The following is a 17,578-nucleotide window of genomic DNA, read 5'->3' on the forward strand; positions in this document are numbered from 1 at the left end:
AGGATAAAGTGTAATTTAACCTAGTCGTAGTGCTTATGTACACTGTGTCGTATATAATTCATGCATTAAGCTTCAGAATGCCACTTACAGCAGCATAACACAGGTGTAGCAACATAAGCCCCCCAACAAGTGTCACCAAAATTGATCCACTTCATTCATGCACAACCGACTCGGTACTTTCAAACCCCTTCTGGAACTTTTCGGGTCGGTAAACAAGGCACCAGAACCTCCAAACACTAAACCTACAAAACTGCAAGTTTGACATTAACTCTTGTGTGCGCCTGTAATATTTCAGGGCTGAAGAAGTTGCAATGGAAGATACTGAGACCTTTGCTTTCCAAGTGGAGATCAACCAGCTGCTGAGTCTGATCATCAACACGTTTTACAGCAACAAGGAGATCTTCCTCCGAGAGCTCATCAGCAACGCCTCGGATGCTCTGGACAAGATCCAGTTCGAGAGCTTGACTGACAAGAGCAAGCTCGATTCTCAGCCGGAGCTCGTCATTCGGATTGTCCCTGACAAGGCCAACAGGACCCTCTCCATCATCGACACTAGTGTTGGCATGACCAAATCAGGTACAAATATATATTACACATATTCTAATCAATCAAACATTAGCAGAGTCGCCAAATTGATTTACCAAATGACGTGTCAGTATATGCGTTGTAGTTATACTACACATCCAAACTATGTACTTAATGATGTGCGCATGTTGCCACTTAGTACTACGGTTTAATGGTATTCTTCTCTCATTTGTAAGTGAGATGTCTTAAGTTCGATTTTAGTCAAAGGTTACGAGCTTCTTATATTTAATTTATTACCCAAAGTTGTCTAATTTGAAACTAGCAGAGTTTTTTTTTTTTTTTTTTACTTAAATTAGCCTACCTCGAACAGAAAAAGAAAATTAGTCCATTACTATAAACTTTTCTAGCTCCGCCTTTGAATATAATGACGTGTCTGTATTCATGTAACTTTGAACAATAAAATTTGGGAGACTAAATAATTTATTTTGAAATGATTGATGGGTTTTTTTTTTTTTTTTTTTTCCTTGGGCTTAATTTGTGAAAGATTTGGTGAACAATTTGGGGACAATCGCAAAGTCTGGGACAAAGGAGTTTGGAGGCATTGCAGGCAGGGGTAGATGTGAGCATGATTGGGCAGTTTGGTGTGGGATTCTACTCTGCTTACTTGGTGTCTGAGAGGGTCGTTGTCACAACAAAGCACAATGACGATGACCAGTATGTCTGGGAGTCTCATGCCGGAGGCTCTTTCACTATCAGAAGGGATGTCAAGGGGCCTCGGTAGAGGGACAAAAGTCACTCTCTTCCTCAAGGAAGACCAGTTGGATTTCTTGGAAGAGTGGAAGTTAAAGGAGCTTGTGAAGAAGCAGTCCGAGTTCATAAGCTATCCTATTTACTTGTGGACTGAAAAAACTGTCGAGAAAGAGATTAGTGATCATGAGAGTGAGGACGGAGAGGGAGCGGAGAAGGAAGAGGAGGGCAAAGTCGAGGAGGTGGACGAGGACAAGGACAAAGAAGGGAAGTCCAAGAAGAAGGTTAAGGAGGTGAGGCATGGGTGGGAGCTGATCAATAAGCAGAAGCCGATTTGGCTGAGGAAGCCCAAGGAGGTTTCGAAGGAGGAATATTGTTCCTTCTACAAGAGTCTCACTAATGATTGGGAGGACCCTCTTGCTTGGAAGCACTTTTCTGTTGAAGGGCAGCTCGAATTCACCGCCATTATATTTGTTCCAAAACGAGCTCCATTTGATCTTTTCGAACAAGGAAGAAGATGAGCAACATCAAGCCCTATGTGAGGAGGGTGTTTATCATGGACAACTGTGAGGAGCTCATGCCCGAGTACCTCGGATTTGTGAAGGGTGTTGTGGATTCTGACGATCTGCCACTTAACATTTCTCGAGAAATGCTGCAGCAGAACAAGATTCTCAAGGTTATTAGGAAGAATCTGGTCAAGAAGTGCATTGAGCTGTTCAACGAGATTGCTGAGAATAAAGAGGATTATATGAAGTTTTACAAGGGTTTCTCTAATAATATCAAGTTGGGAATCCATGAGGACAGCCAGAACAGGCGTAAGTTGGCTGATTTGCTCAGGCACCACTCCACGAAGAGCGGTGATGAGATGACAAGCTTGAAGGATTATGTTACAAGGATGAAGGAGGGCCAAAAGCACATTTACTACATCACCGGTAAGAGTAGGAAGGCAGTGGAGAACTCACCCTTCTTGGAAAGGCTCAAGCGGAAGGGGTATGAAGTGATCTTTATGGTTGATGCCATTGACGAATATGTTGTTGGGCAGTTGAAAGAGTACGATGGGAAGAAGCTTGTGTCCACAACCAAGGAAAGGCTTAAGCTCGAGGACGAATCAGAGGAAGATAAGCAGAAAAAGGAGGAGGAGAAACAGTCGTTCGAGAACCTGTGCAAGATGATCAAGAACATTCTTGGGGAGAGAGTAGAGCAGATGGTGGTGTCTGACCGAATTGTGGACTCGCCTTGCTGCTTGGTGACCAGAGAATACAGGTGGACAGCCAACATGGAAAGGATCATGAGGGCTCAGGCTTTGAGGGACAACGTCATGAGCGGTTACATGGCCAGCAAGAAGATTATGGAGATTAACCCTGACCAAGGCATAGTGGAGGAGCTAAGGAAGAGGGCTGACGCTGATCAGAGCGACAAGTCAGTGAGGGACCTTGTGCTGCTGCTCTATGACACTGCTCTTCAGACTTATGGTTTCAGCCTTGATGATCCCAACAGCTTTGCCGGGACAGGATGCTGAAATTGGGTATGAGCATGGACGAGGATGACACCGAGCTAGTCGATGACATTGACGTGCCTCCGGCGGAGGAGAATAAGATTGAGGAGAGTCAGATGGAGGAGGTCGACTGAGCTTTCATTAATAATCTGAAGCCTACGTGTAGATATCGAATGTTACTAGTGTGTTTTTGTTCATGTTTCCTGTAGAGCACGTCTTAAGATCTTTTAGGATCTGTCTAATGTTGGTAACCTTCTGTTTAAATGTTAATGATCTTTCTTTTTCTCGAGTCGGAGTCATTCCTGTTGCTTTTCTGTGTAAATCGAACTGCAAACCTCCAACCAAGTCTCCAACCAACTGAAGACCGAATACTGTTAAACCTAACCAACTAATCAAAATACTCAGTAAATTGTAGCTATTGTCCCTCAACTTTAATCAAATTGGAGCAATGATCTGCCAACTAAAAATCTATTACCATTGGTCCCTCAGCTCATCAAAATGTGTAGCTATGGTTTTTTTTGTCAACTTCGTCAGAATTTTGTCAAAATAAGTTATGTTGGAAGGACCATTGCAACAATTAGGGTTTTTCAACTCATCAAAATGTGTAGCTATGGTTCTTTCCGTCAACTTCGTTAGAAATTTGTCAAAATGTGTTATGTTGGAAGGATCATTGCTACAACAGAGTTAAAGTTGAGAGACCATTGCTCTAATCGTATTAAAGTTGAGGGACCAATGGTAATAGATTTTTAGTTGAGATACTACAGCTGCCCATTTTGATGAGTTGAGAGATCAATGGTAATGAATTTAATGTTGAAGGATCATTGCTTACTGAGTTAAAGTTAATAGATCATTACTACAATTTACTCCTCAAGTAACAAAATATGGAGCTCGTTAAGTGCATTTAAAATTGACTAAAAACACTTTTGATTAGTTGCTTTTGGAACTAAGAATGTAAGCGAATCCTGAAAGCACATGAATGGTACTTTTTACAGGAAACACTTTAAGTGTTTTTAAAACCTAAAAACAATTTTACCTAAAACACTTTCAGTAATTTTAAAAGCACTTCCAAACAAAACCATATTCTCTAAGTAAAAATCAACCAATCGATACATGACGCCCTCGCTAAACCAACTAATCAAAGTATATTCTGCTCCGACCATTTGGGGTCCAAACTCTACAGGTGTATAAACCAAGGACTTCACAGACCTTCGGAAACTCTGATCTATAACTCATGTTTGAAGCAAATAATTATAAGTCATTCATAGAGAAACTGATCCAAGATTTATATAGATAGGTGAGCAAAAGAAACAATTTTGCAGAGTGCGATTCAATGACCAAGAAGAACAAAGTAAACATCTAATACAATCCCGCGACTATTTCAAATGTAACCGATTTAACAAAAACTGCTACAATCTCCTAATATAGAATGTCATCTTGTTCTCAAAATCCACCCTCAGGAAACCGAGCACTGATCAAGTGACAGCTCCCTTAAGAAAGGTTAGAGCCGCTAGCCGGGCCTGCACCGAAACCACCAGCTCCACGACCGAAGCCAGGCCTTCCACCAGGACCCTGCAATTCAGAAGCAATAAGCAAAGATAAGTTTTAAAGGTTTTCATACGATGCTCTGCAATATCGACCAAGCCATGGCAAATAATAAGAAAGGAAGATAAACGGGGCTATTTCTACACCATGACTAAACAGCAAAACTGAAGAAATAATTCTAAGTTCACAACGAGTACTATTGCAGCCAATTTGATGAGTCAAATTTCAAGCAAGCAAATGGATCGTATTCCTAAAGTGAGTAAATCATCTGATCATGAAACACAAATGGGCAGTTTAAATGTAAATTTATTGAGGTATCAGTAAAAAATATAGATAGTAAACAATTCAAAACTTTAAAGAATAGCAAACTCCGTGGCCATTGAAAGGCAATTACTCTACAGCCTTGTAAACAGTAAAACATGAGACAAATTATTTGGCAACAAAAAAGTTACCCCGAAAGCAGGCTTGTAATCAGCAGGAGCTCCACCCTTATCGCCAAAGTCACCCCCAGGCGCACGGGGTCCTCCACGGTACCCATCCCTGTCACCACCGAATCTACGCTCTCCATCAAAGCGAGATGGGCCACTGGAACAGATAATCAACAAACCCAAATTTTATTCCAAAAAATCATAGGAGTTCAACAAGTAACTACACAAAGAGTTCAAAACCATGTCGAAATATATCGGCAGAATAAAAATAACTATTGCTAATCGGACAAAGCAACTTCTACTTACATGACCAAAATTATATCTACTAACTCGCCTGTTAGTTAAAACGCAAAACAAAGATCAACCGAGTTGATAAGCATTTCAAATATCCATTATGCCCAAATTAAGTAACAATCAATTGCAGTACTCTCTGTGAACTAATTAACTATTGCAAACCTTCTGCAGCTTTTTGCAGTATTCCAAACCAAACGATTTAGTCCTAGAGTATCAAATTCAATCAATCAAACAAACTTCCTACACAAAATACTTGTATATAACAACTTATCAGCAACCTAAGAACACAACCCAATAAATTCAAATAACCATTAAGAATTAAAATGCGAACAATATACAAATCAACAGACACAATCACCAACAATGAATAGGAAACAAATGGATTACCGTGGGCGATCACCAGACGGGCCCATTGGGCGGCCAGCCGGCTTGGCCTGCTTCTTCAAAGTTGCAGGGACAATCTCAGAAGGAAGATTGAGGTAGTTCCTCAAAAACTCGATACCGTCATTGGTAAGGTACCAGTAGTAATGCATCCAAGCAAAAGTTTCTCTCACATACTCCTTCGACTTAAAGCTCTGCATCAGCTTAATCACCTGCAGGTTCGGCACATCGATATCGGGATGCTTCGCCAAGTTATAGTCCTTCTTTGCATAGCAAACTCCCTCTGCTCAAATTAAATTCAACAAAAAATTCAAAAAAAAAAAAATAAAACCTAATCTTCCCATTGCAAACTCCCTCTGATCAAATTAAATTCAACAAAGTTAAAAAAAAAAAAATCGAAACAAAAATTAGCAACTCTAATTAGAAAAATTAACAAAAATCTAATCTTTATTGGGCACCTTGAAAGAGGTACTTGGAGATCTCGCGACGGTTCTTCTCTGAAATTATCTACGATAGAAAAATAAAAAGCCAAAGAAACAGATCAGAGAAATAAGCAGAAAAAAATTCTCTTCTCTTATCATTTCAGTTTCTGGGGAACCAAACAGAGGATAAGAGAAAATTGGTCTGAGAAAATACCATGGGTTCGGATGAGCTGACGACGAAGAGAGGAAGAGACGGCGGCGAAGGTCTGGGGTCTCTGAAACTCTTATCGTCTGCTGTGTGGAGAAAACCCTAAAACTCTGATGCGTGCGATTTGTAGTAGGTTTTCGGGTAGCAAGATATGGGCTTTGAATGTAGTGCGCTAGTGGGCTTCGAGCTTTGCATTTGGTGATCTAGTGGGCTTTGAGGGACTTATGTTCTTGCAACTTACTCATGAGCTTGGCCCGTTACTTCCTTTTCTTTCTTGTTTGGTTTCTTTTTAGGATAAATTATACTTTACCACCTTAAATTTGAGATATATTCCAACATCATATAACATCTTTAAAATATTTCACACACCTCAAGTACTATTTTATTTCAATATAATACATCCGTTACATTTTCCATTCATTTATTCTTTAAAAGTTGACGTGTTTACCACATTTGTACCACGTGGTCAAAAAAAAAAAAAAAAAAAAAACTCATCCCCCGACCACCTCCACTCCCTCCCCCAAACCACTCCTCCCTCTTCACCTTCCGGACCCACCTTCTCCCTCTCCTCCTCTCTCTTCACCTCCCTTCCCCTAGCCGAAGGAAATTTTCGCTCAAATGCCTCATTTTGAAATTAATCAATTCAGGGGAGATCCATTTTTTCTTGAAAAAATGAAAATCCAGTTTTCCTTTTTCCCTGTACTTTCCTATCTACCAAACAAATAATCTCACTATGAAAAAACGGCCCCACACAATAATTTCTTCCCATTTTCTTCCATGATTTCTCACTAACCAAACAGCATTTAGCATCATGAAATTCAAAAAATCACACTGTTCAACAAGAAAAAGGAAACCCACAATGCACCTATCGAACCCAAATTCAAAACCCACAACTTTCGAAACCAAAACATCAAAAACAAACACACCTAGATCTACAAATCGCACAGAAACCAAAAAATAAAATAAAAAATTAGACAACAGAGAGCAATGGGTTACCTATTGAGAACCCGAGTCGGATCCAACGCAAGAGAACGACGGAACACGACCACCCTTTGTTCCTCTCTCCCTCTAAAGTATGAACCACCAGCACCACCACTAGAAGAGGTTTCAGCGTTGAGGGTCAAGTGGTGCAGGGAGGAGTGGTCTGGGGGCTACAATGGTGATGGGGAAGGGCTGTGGTGGTGATGGGGAAGGGGGTGGAGGTGGTCAGGGAATGGGTTTCTGGGTTTTCTGGCTTTTTTTTAGGGTAATAAAAATTATTTTTTTGTCATGCGTATAAATTCGGCAGCCACGTGGCATAAATATGGTAACCACATCAGCTTTTAACTGATTAATGGATGAAAAATGTAACGGATGTATTATATTGAAATAAAATAGTACTGGAGATATGAAAGTGAAATGTTTTGAAGATGTTGTATGAGGTTGCAATAGATCTCAAACATGAGGTGGTAAAGTGTAATTTACCCTTCTTTTTAAAAAAAATAGCAAAATTAAATTCCTATTCTCCGTTTATTTTCATTTTTTTTTTCCCATTGAAAATTTGACTTCTTCTTTTTTATATTAGTATATGCCTACATACTTTCTGTGCGAACATTTTTTATTTTTGTTTTTAAAATAGAAATGAGACGGTGAAGGAGCGTGGGAGTGGAGAGAGAGGCTTTTGTTTATTGTTTATTATTTTTAATATTAGATATATGTTAAAGTCATTTGTATGTGAGACTTAAATTAAAAAAAGTGCTACTACACTCACATTATTAAATTTTGAATGACTAATTTATCCTCACATAAAATGACATATAAGGACAGTAAAAAAGGAAGCATCGTTCCCTTGTCCCTAGCAATTTAGCACACCCGTCGCATCCTTGTTTTATTGTCTCCTCCAACCTCTTTTAGTCTTTTTCAAAACTCCAACCTCCAGAATGGACAACACGATTAAGCATGCTATTGTGATCAAGGTTATGTGATGGATTGGATCTCGTGGACAGATGACACAAGTGAGGCTCATGTTTTTGTTACCTTCGGTGAATGGTGAGGAGAGAGAGGAATGGGATGAGGCATTTGGAGGGAAGGCAATTATTTCGGATTGAGATGCCACTGCCATTGCCACTACCAAACCCATTAGCCAGGCACCAACAAAGCATGCAAATTGCAATGGAGGTCAAGAGTGTGTATGGTTGTATCAAGTGAGATTGGCATTTTCCTTTCTATTTTGTTCAAAATTGTTAAACAATAGTCCCATGTTGATTAGAAGTATATTGTAATCTGTCAAAGGATGTGATAATTGTAATCTTGTGTATTCGATATAGATGGGAACTCAGTATCCCAGTAGGACTCTTGTAACTCAAACTAATTATTTATACCGACGTAAGCAACAATGAAAGCCAACGCTTCCATCATATTTGGAAATATTATTCAAAGAATTGAAAATATAATGGAGAACATGTTACAGGAGAAGGAAATCAAGCATTGATATTATAGGACCTGGACTTTAAGTGGCCAATATTGATCGGAATAAAAGGCCAATGAGCAAGGTGTTGAGGGGAAGGGTGCTTTGGGAATAACGCGGGGTGGGGGGGGGTGGGGGTGGGAAAATGATATAGATTTCATTTTTACTTTTTATGGTGGGTGGAAATATAAGGTGTGTGACAAGATAGGACAATTGGGTGGATTTATCAACACTCAATAAAAAACATTAAAATTTAGTTTTATGAAATTACATTACTGTCTATAATTTTTTGTTGTGATAGAAGGCTAAATAGTCTTTTCACCCTCTTTTGGTTGACAAAGAGAATTTTGATTTTCAGATACAGGGAGGGGAGATATCCAACAATTTACAATATTATCACAAAACTAACAACTATGGTAAAATTTTACAATTTTTTGTGCATTAGGAACATAAGGTGGTATATCAAGTATTATAATATAAGTGACAATGTGGTTTAATATGTCTTTGAGGGCATATTTTTCAATATCCCCGCACTAATATTGTGACATGTGGTGTATCGACTTATGTTCTAATACATTGAAAAAAAATGTTTACAACGCTAGTAAAAAAATTCACATATATATGTTTGAATTTACGGTTTTGATACATTGAAAAAAAAAAAGTTTATTAACATGTTTATTTCTTATTGGTGATATATCATTTAATTTTAAAATTTTAGTATCACTAGCATTACCCTTTAAGAAAAAATGAAGTAATAAATGCGCAAATAAGGAGGCCTTCTCTAGTTCATCTTTGTTTCTCTTATTGTAGCAAATCAAAGACCCAGAAATCTCAGATGAGTTGGGAATCTCTTTCTTAGTTCAACCATTTGAATAAAGGTTAATTTCCTTGGACCGATCCTTTACTTGGGAGTTGTTTTGTGGAATGTAGCAGTCAAGCTTGTGTTATTTAATTAGGTTTTGCCATTCCATCTTTACACACCATCAACCGAAGGCCCCGTTCAGAAAGAGTGGTTTTTGGGGTTTTGGGGGGGGGGGGGGGGGGGGTGGTGGGTGGTGGTCCGTGAACCAATTTGAGCACATATTTGTGTGTGTTTTAGAAGTCATAACAAAACTAATACCATCATAATAAAACTAAGAAAACAGGAAATGAAGAACAGCTAGAGAATCGAAGAAGAATGGAAGCAATGAATTGAGAGAGAGGGTTTGTATTTCTGAAGAAAATGATACACTTGAATCAATCAATCTTACACCAGCATATGAGCTTATATAGTCTATCTGTGCTAACTAACTTTAACAACCAATTGTAACAACCTGGATCAGTTACAACAATACCAACAAACTAAATGCCAAGTCATCAATCATTGACTGTAATTTTTCCATGTCATCAGTTGATTGCCAAGTCATCAGTACAGTCAATAAAAGGTGAGGGGGATAAAAGGGGGGGAAACCCAAACTGAAGCCCACTAGGTAGGTCAATGTGCCTAAGAAAGACATGTTATTCCATTTAGCGATAAGAGATCTTTAGATGATGATAAAGAGAATAAATATTCTAATTATAATGTTCGGATGGTAAATATTTGTTAATCGTAAGTGGTGGGGCACTAATTGTCTTCCTGTATGAGGACTACTTATCTCCCAAGGTACACAAACATTATCCTTTTTAATTATACGGTGTACCAATACATTCTTGAGAAATCAATCATAATTATTACTTCTCGAAACTCAATTGTTCAGAAGTCATTTGATAACAATTTTTTTTTTTTTTTCAGTTTTTGTTTCACAAAGCCCTCCCTGACCACGGTTCCTAAGCCCTAAAGCTAAAGCTATATCCTTATGCTTTCCCTCTGACAAAGCTCTCCCCATCCCCATTCCACCCAAAGTGATGGAAAAAAGGAAGCAGTCTCTTTTTCGTTATCTCTAATATATTTTGTATTTTTTTATTTTTTATTATATACATGCTCAACGACATCTCCACTAACTAACAATATATGGTGATTAAACATTAACGGCAGATTGATCAAACATTGACAATATTAATCAAACAGGAACAACATATGAATAAAAATCAACATCATACCGTCGATGTCGATCATGTTGAGCGTGTGTATATTAACTCATAAAAAAACCATCTAAGACCCTTACTGAAACATGTATACATTTGTCACATTAAAAGAAAACTCCATGTAGAAATATTGGAATCACAGAAAATCCATTTATGATATATATGTGTGTATATACTCTTGAGTGATTAAGGAAACATTGGCCGGTGTCGTGTCAGTGATACATATAGCATCATTTCCTATTCGCCCTAGTGGCCGACCATTTTTACATGTCCATCTATGATTCTATATATATCGAGGAGGACGACTGAACTTTTTTTTTCTTTTTTCTTTCCATGGCATCTAACTTTTGAATTTTAGTGAAACAAGGTCACATCATATGTATATGGGTCATTGATGTGATACTAATTAATCGTATACTAATTTCAGACCTCAATGCAATTTAAGTTACTCTTTTACTCTATAAATGTTCAAATCACGTTTTCGGTCTATGCAATCGGCTTTCGTGACGAATCCAAAATTCTAACCTCGTGGGTTCCAACATAAAATATTTTTCAATTTTTTCATTGGGGAATTTAGTCGAGTACTTAGTTGAGTTATCTTCTTAGTTCTATCAACAACTTCCAAGGCTTGATGCTGAGCATCACTTGCCAAGGCATGCTGTCAAGGCTCGTCTCAAGGCCTGTTGTGCATCACTTGCCAAGGTACGCCGAATTCTACCTAAGAATTGAATAATTTTTTAGCATTCTCAAGTTCCAAACAAGACGGTCATAGGACCTTCGGCGACTATCTCCCATATTTCCCGACTTTCGTAAGGTCTTGGGACCAAAGAGGACCCCTGAATTTGCCACTGCACGTATCGATCAGTTTTACCACGTAAGTTGTCATATTTGCTCTATGAGATTCACCATAATGTTCTAAAGAGCATTCAAATTCAAAATTATGGGTGTAAAGACACAAGAATAGCCAACGTTTTTCTTGATAGACAAGAGGTTGTTGGAGTAGTAAATATTATATGGTTGTTGAGCCTTGTTAGCTAGGTCGTCTTTGTTAATGTGTACGTGAGAATGTTGCATTCAAACTATACTACTAATTAATTAGGACATGAACAGGGAAAACATAGCAAGGAAGGACGAAAAAAACAAGGGAGGAAATATAAGGCTTTTCCCTTTTGACGAAATAATAATTTCCAAAGTTATCATTTGAGAGGTTGACGAAGGAAGCGGATTTCGTCATCAGTTTCATAATTATGGTGCCATATGCATATACCCAAATCTTTGTGTTAAAATATTTGAAGGTGGCAATCGGGTGTTTGGATTACTTATATATGTGTCATGTTTATGTCAACTTACAAGCTAAACAAGATGCAAATTAATATGCATATTCTTAGTTATTTGTGTTTAAGATATTTAAGGATGGTAACCGGGTTACTTATATATACTCATGTCATGTTCATGTCAACTTACGGATAATCAACATGCAAATTGATATTAATATATGTGAACAATATCAGTTATACTTTAATCGTGTTCCCATCAGATTCTACGTACATTTGTGAGTTTCAAGTCTTATAAGCATGCCTTGTCCGGAATGGCCTCCCCATCAATTTCGTAGATTTGTGTAAGTTTTCATCTTATTTGCGTGCATGCATTCAAATTCACACAGACCATAAGCATTCGTATTGCAGTATAATACCTTTCAGAAGAAACCAGTTATATAATGTACTTGGGCATTGTTATTGGCACTTCAAAAAAGTTGTCATACACTTTAAAATAGTAAAAATGTAAAGGAGAAAAAATCTGAAAGAGTGAAAAATTAAATGACATTTTGAGAGTGCTAGTAACACTTCCATGAACACACGTGTACTAAATTTAATTAAAACGTATATACACACATATATATAAGATAAGATATCTAATATTGCTAGTTTTTCCTCTTTCCTTTATTTTCATAATATTCTTAGTTTTCATTTTTCGTGACCTTTTCTGATTAAGCATGGAGTAACTATGTGCTTGAGGATCCAAGCAACCAATTAAACTGGTTAATTTTCTTCATCTTTCAAGAGTATCATAGCTTGGAATTTAAGAAGCCATGCATAAGTGGAAAGGAAATATCATTTCGTACTGAACATGTAATTCAACACCAAGACAAAGGATCAAAGGTCACGTTGCATGTATTATTCATTCCTCTTCTGTTCCCAAATCCAAATTAAATAAACATTGCATGCATTTTCTTATGTTACTCCCTTTTTACAGCTCACTTTAATTTCACAATCGATCACTCTCACCCGAAAATTAAAGAAAACAAACTCTGTACTCAAAAGCCTGGACCAATTTGAAAAAGTTCTTCCTAGAGAGAGAGAGAGAGAGAGCGAGAGAGAGGTGCATGGTAAAGTTAGAAGGGACAGCAGTGTACGTACGTTGTTCACACCACCACTAATATTTCATAGAGATGGAGGAAAAGAAGACAGTTGTACTGCGTTTGATGAAGCAGGATGTGCAATCCCATGATCTTGTCCAACAAGTACTATCGCTTGATCATCAACAAGATTGTCCCAAAATAGAAAGTTAGAGCATTGTTGCTGGGAAACAACCCATTCATTCAACTCATGCCTTTGCATTAAGCACTCCAAGGCCATCTGATCATGATCTCCCTCCTCATCAATATTGTGACAAGATTGATGATGATGATCAACGTTCGGTACCATGTTGTCCATGTTCTCGATCAACGGTGGCAAATAGTTTGTGTCCATGGTAACATTATTAGTACTACTATTTGTAGTATTAAATGACATTGTTGCCGGAGGTGGGAAAGCCTGGACTTGATGCTGATTCAAATTCCAAGGCTCAGATGAATTCAAACCCGTTGCGACAATCATGTCTTGGAAAATCTCCCCGCGAGCGTTGTAACTTTCTGGAGCTGCTTCAATATTGGCAGTAGTACTTGTATCAAACATGAACATAGGGCATGTTGAAGAAAATAGGGTTTCTTGAGCTTGAGGCTTTAGGGTTGTACCCAAATCTTGGTGTGCAAAATCTAGTTGGTTATTGTAATTACCCAAGTGGAGAATTATATGCTGCTGATGATCAACACTAGGTGGTGGACTTATTGTGGAAGCACTTGAAGGTGTGGAAGGCTTCCGAATCTTCTTTTTGATCCATGAATTCCAGTAGTTCTTGATCTCGTTGTCTGTTCTTCCGGGCAGATGGCTTGCTATATGAGCCCATCTACATATATAACAATATAGTTATAGTTATAGTTATAGTCGTGCATATATATTATTAGTAAACAAACTATAGAGCAATTAAATTAACCGTGTATTTAACTTCCATAAGCAATTAATTAATTAACTTGTAATTTACATTAACAATATGATTGTGTGTGTCTGCATTAAATTCATCATGAGCTGAGATGTTCAAAGCCAACCTCCGAATTTGACTGCTTAACGTCTTTCAGCAAAAAAATTAGGTGGAATATGGTTCTTACGGTACAGGTGATGAAGACAACCTCTGGATTAACTATAAATTTAAAACATAAACTTGACACACACATATATATTTGATTGCGAAAACTTGTTTATTAAGTTTGTTTGTATTCAGTTAGAGGTCCATTTCACTTAAGTTCTTTCCAAACACCCGAAACCAATTAACTTACCATTGGAAAGAAGGTTTTTTAGTCTATATTATTATGGGAAAGAATAAACGTGACCATTATATGTGATTTTATTTATCAATGAAGCATATGAACTCAAGCTTCAAAAGCACTTCTTCCAAGTACATACGTACAACCACAACAAAACAAGCTTCAAATTTACAGGTTCTAAGATAAAACAGACTCGCCAAAATCTTGAAATAATTTGAAAATGGTGAAATGAATTTAAATTTTCAAAAGCGCTGCTTGTTCAAGAAAAAAACAGTAGAAATTAACTTCAGGTATATACCATTGTATAAGAAAAGTAGAGGCTTCCCAAAACCCCAATTGAGCTTTCGAACATGGCGATGGCTTTAAATTTGGAGGGTTGAAATAACTGTCTAGTCTACTAACGTCATCACTCTAAAAAAAATTGAAATTTGGATAGGATGCAGTCACTGAAATAAATAGATTAATGAAATTAATTAGCTAATAATTCAGCTTGTTAAATTAACCTGTTGCCTACAACCCCATGGAGGCTAATAATCAATTTCTCTTCTTCTGGAGTAAATCTCCCTCTTCTAATATCAGGCCTCAAATAATTAATCCATCTCAAGCGGCAGCTTTTACCACACCTTTGAAGCCCTGAAAATTACACAAAACAATTAAGCACCCTTTAACATCAGTAATTAATTAAATTATTATATAATCAACAGTAACGAATACACAGAGAGAGAGAGAGAGAGAGAGAGAGAGAGAGAGAGAGAGAGAGGATCATGACCAGCTTTTTCTGGGACTTCACTCCAACAGCCATATCCATGGGTAGTGATGTATCTGATGAGTTTCTCATCTTCCTCAGGGGACCAAAGCCCTCTCTTAACCTTCTGTTGATTGCAGCAAGAATGGTGCCCCATTATTGATCTCCTTAATCTGTAATTCCTAATATGTTGTTAATTAACTTAAACCCTCCGAACTCTGATCGATTCTGATATCGTTTGAATATCAGAACCGATGAAACTCGATATAGCGATGATGGTAATCACCAACACCAAATTTGATGTTTTGCAAGAGTTCGCTCTCTCTCTACCTCCCTTTAAAAGTAATACAAGTACAGTAGGAGGCTATGAAGATATAAGCCGACATGATGGGGTCCATAAGGGAAGCAGATTTCCATGTAACCCTACAATGACATTCCATCAGCTACCTCTTTCTCTCCCTTAATTATATCATATTCCATTGTTGGTTACTATTTTCTACGTACATATTTGTGTATTGCGTAACCAACTTCACGTACTCTAAGTCATGCTGGTGGTTCCACACACCTAGGTCCTTCTTGTTCTGCTACTGTGAAGCAATTGGTCATTTCAACCAATCACTTTGTACCACGTCACGATATATATGTGAGGCTTTATGCTTGGAAATGATTGGGAGAATGAAGTCATTGTAATTGTCTAACTTTTTGTTCAGGAAGGAATGTATTTATGTGTTGAAAATTTCACAGAAAGGGAATTTTACGAATAAATTAGGCGACATCCTGGTGTAATATGTGATATATATGCTTTTGTAACCTGTTGGTCATGAAAATATCTGTGTTTTTGTAACCTGTAATTACAAGTTTTTTCTACATTTCATTTTTTCATAACTAAATCAACATAACTACGGTTTTATAATCTGTATTATGGTTTATATATGGGTGCCATTCTTAAACAAAACCGAGGAAGATATATCCAATTTATCGGAACAAATGACCATTTGACATTCATTGAAATTCAAAGTCCTTGGGTTAGCTCAAGTATTGCAGAATACTTAATTAATGATTTATGATTAGTAGATATTCAGGATTGATAATGTAAAAATAAAAACTATTAGCATTAGAAACAAGTAAATATCTGTCCGACACACACAAAACTAAAAATGCATGCAGCTCCATGTATCACATTTTGCAGAACAATCTATTAATTATTTTGAGCACGACACATTGAAAAAACTGACTTGATCCATAAGATAAATTAATAATTATCAATGCCCAAATTAACTTTAGAAAAAAAAAACATCAGCCTTTACTAGCTATTTGATAGCTAGTACTTGCTTATTAAATATATATACACCTAACTTATAATATTTAGGCAAAGGCAACTATAATATATATTACTTAGGTTTTAAGTATATTCCCATAAATATTTTATGAAAAGATATGAGGACAAAAACAAAAAATGAATAGTATTTTGTAGTACTTGTAACATACTTTTCATATTGTATTGTTGCATTGATATGCAATGGCAATGCAAATTTTCACCCTGCAAAGTGCTAATGTTCTTAGCTCATCGTACGTAGCAATGTACTCTAGGAGGTCAAGAATCAAAGTTATTACATGACTGAATCTTTTTCTCGTGTTTAGGGCAACAGTTGTACTATGTGACTCCCCTAAAATGAATAGTCTATGTGGAGCGTCGCCCTTGCATGAAGCAGTGATTTTGTGGGTGCCCGGATTACTTTGCATTTTGAGTATTTTAACGGTAACATTTTTATTTAAAAGTACAAAAATTAAGATTTAATTGTTAAAATATCTATAGTACTGAGTAAACCAAAGCACCGAATACACCAGAGCATCCAAGAATTTTTGGATGGAGCAATTGGAACGGCTGCTCGGAGCCCCCAAGGAAATTAAAAAGGAAAAAAATGTACGAGGGGAAGTCATCTTGCTTAAAGAGTTGGCCAAAAGCATAAATGTCATGGAATTAATCCGGTGTGTTGCTTGGTGCGTTGTGTGTGAGTTTTGTATGTTTGAATAACTTCATTCTTTGACCAAAAAACTAAAGAATAACTTCATTCTATGTGTGTATTATTTATTTCGTTTTGGGCAATGTTAGAGATATCATATATTTAAATTATATTTTGTAAATTATATGACGTGGTTATTGATGATTGAATTATTACTTAAGTATTGATTAACGTGATTATCATCTATTGGAGGACACATCACATGATTTGCAAAATTGATTTGGAAAATTTTATCATTTCTTTGAGAATCTAAAACTATTACATAGTAAGACTGAATTTATCTTTAATTATAAAGTAGGTTGATTTGATATCTCTCAAATTACTCTTAAAATGTTTTTCTGGAAAAATCTCAAGAATTCTTAATTTTTTGTGTGAGAGGCCTTCGTTTTGTTGTGGCTCTGAGTCTCGAAAATCTCAAGACCAGTCATCCATGTAAAGAGCATTTTGGGAGTGTAAAATTGAATTGCATATCAGACTAAGTGCTACTGAGCCCATTCACACAATACCAATTGATTTTGAGTTGAATGCTCATGTTATGTAACGGAAGTTACTTGTTCTGAGCCTTTTTCTCAAAAGAAATTAATTAACCAAGGAGGTCATAAGAGTGTAATGGACTA

General features: G+C 37.0%; 2 protein-coding genes and 1 pseudogene across 2 annotated transcripts; 1 reads left to right on the forward strand and 2 right to left on the reverse strand.

Annotated features, from left to right (window-relative positions):
• The first annotated feature begins 308 nt into the window (after positions 1-308).
• LOC137711851 (heat shock protein 83-like) lies at positions 309-2,901 on the forward strand (annotated as a pseudogene).
• A 1,128-nt stretch (positions 2,902-4,029) lies between these two features.
• LOC137712797 (small ribosomal subunit protein eS10z-like) lies at positions 4,030-6,162 on the reverse strand. The gene is made up of 5 exons (XM_068451959.1): positions 6,049-6,162; positions 5,871-5,919; positions 5,419-5,695; positions 4,762-4,894; positions 4,030-4,336 (listed from the first exon to the last, which is right to left on the reverse strand). Exons 1-5 carry the CDS (start codon positions 6,049-6,051, stop codon positions 4,256-4,258), a joined length of 543 nt encoding a protein of 180 aa, XP_068308060.1. The 5' UTR covers positions 6,052-6,162; the 3' UTR covers positions 4,030-4,255.
• Positions 6,163-12,993: 6,831 nt separating this feature from the next.
• Positions 12,994-15,094, reverse strand: LOC137712026 (myb-related protein 308-like). The gene is made up of 3 exons (XM_068451176.1): positions 14,962-15,094; positions 14,696-14,825; positions 12,994-13,777 (listed from the first exon to the last, which is right to left on the reverse strand). Exons 1-3 carry the CDS (start codon positions 15,092-15,094, stop codon positions 12,994-12,996), a joined length of 1,047 nt encoding a protein of 348 aa, XP_068307277.1.
• Between the last annotated feature and the right edge of the window lie 2,484 nt (positions 15,095-17,578).

This window comes from Pyrus communis, chromosome 13 (genome assembly GCF_963583255.1).
Source record: "Pyrus communis chromosome 13, drPyrComm1.1, whole genome shotgun sequence".
Classification (NCBI taxonomy): Eukaryota; Viridiplantae; Streptophyta; class Magnoliopsida; order Rosales; family Rosaceae; genus Pyrus; species Pyrus communis.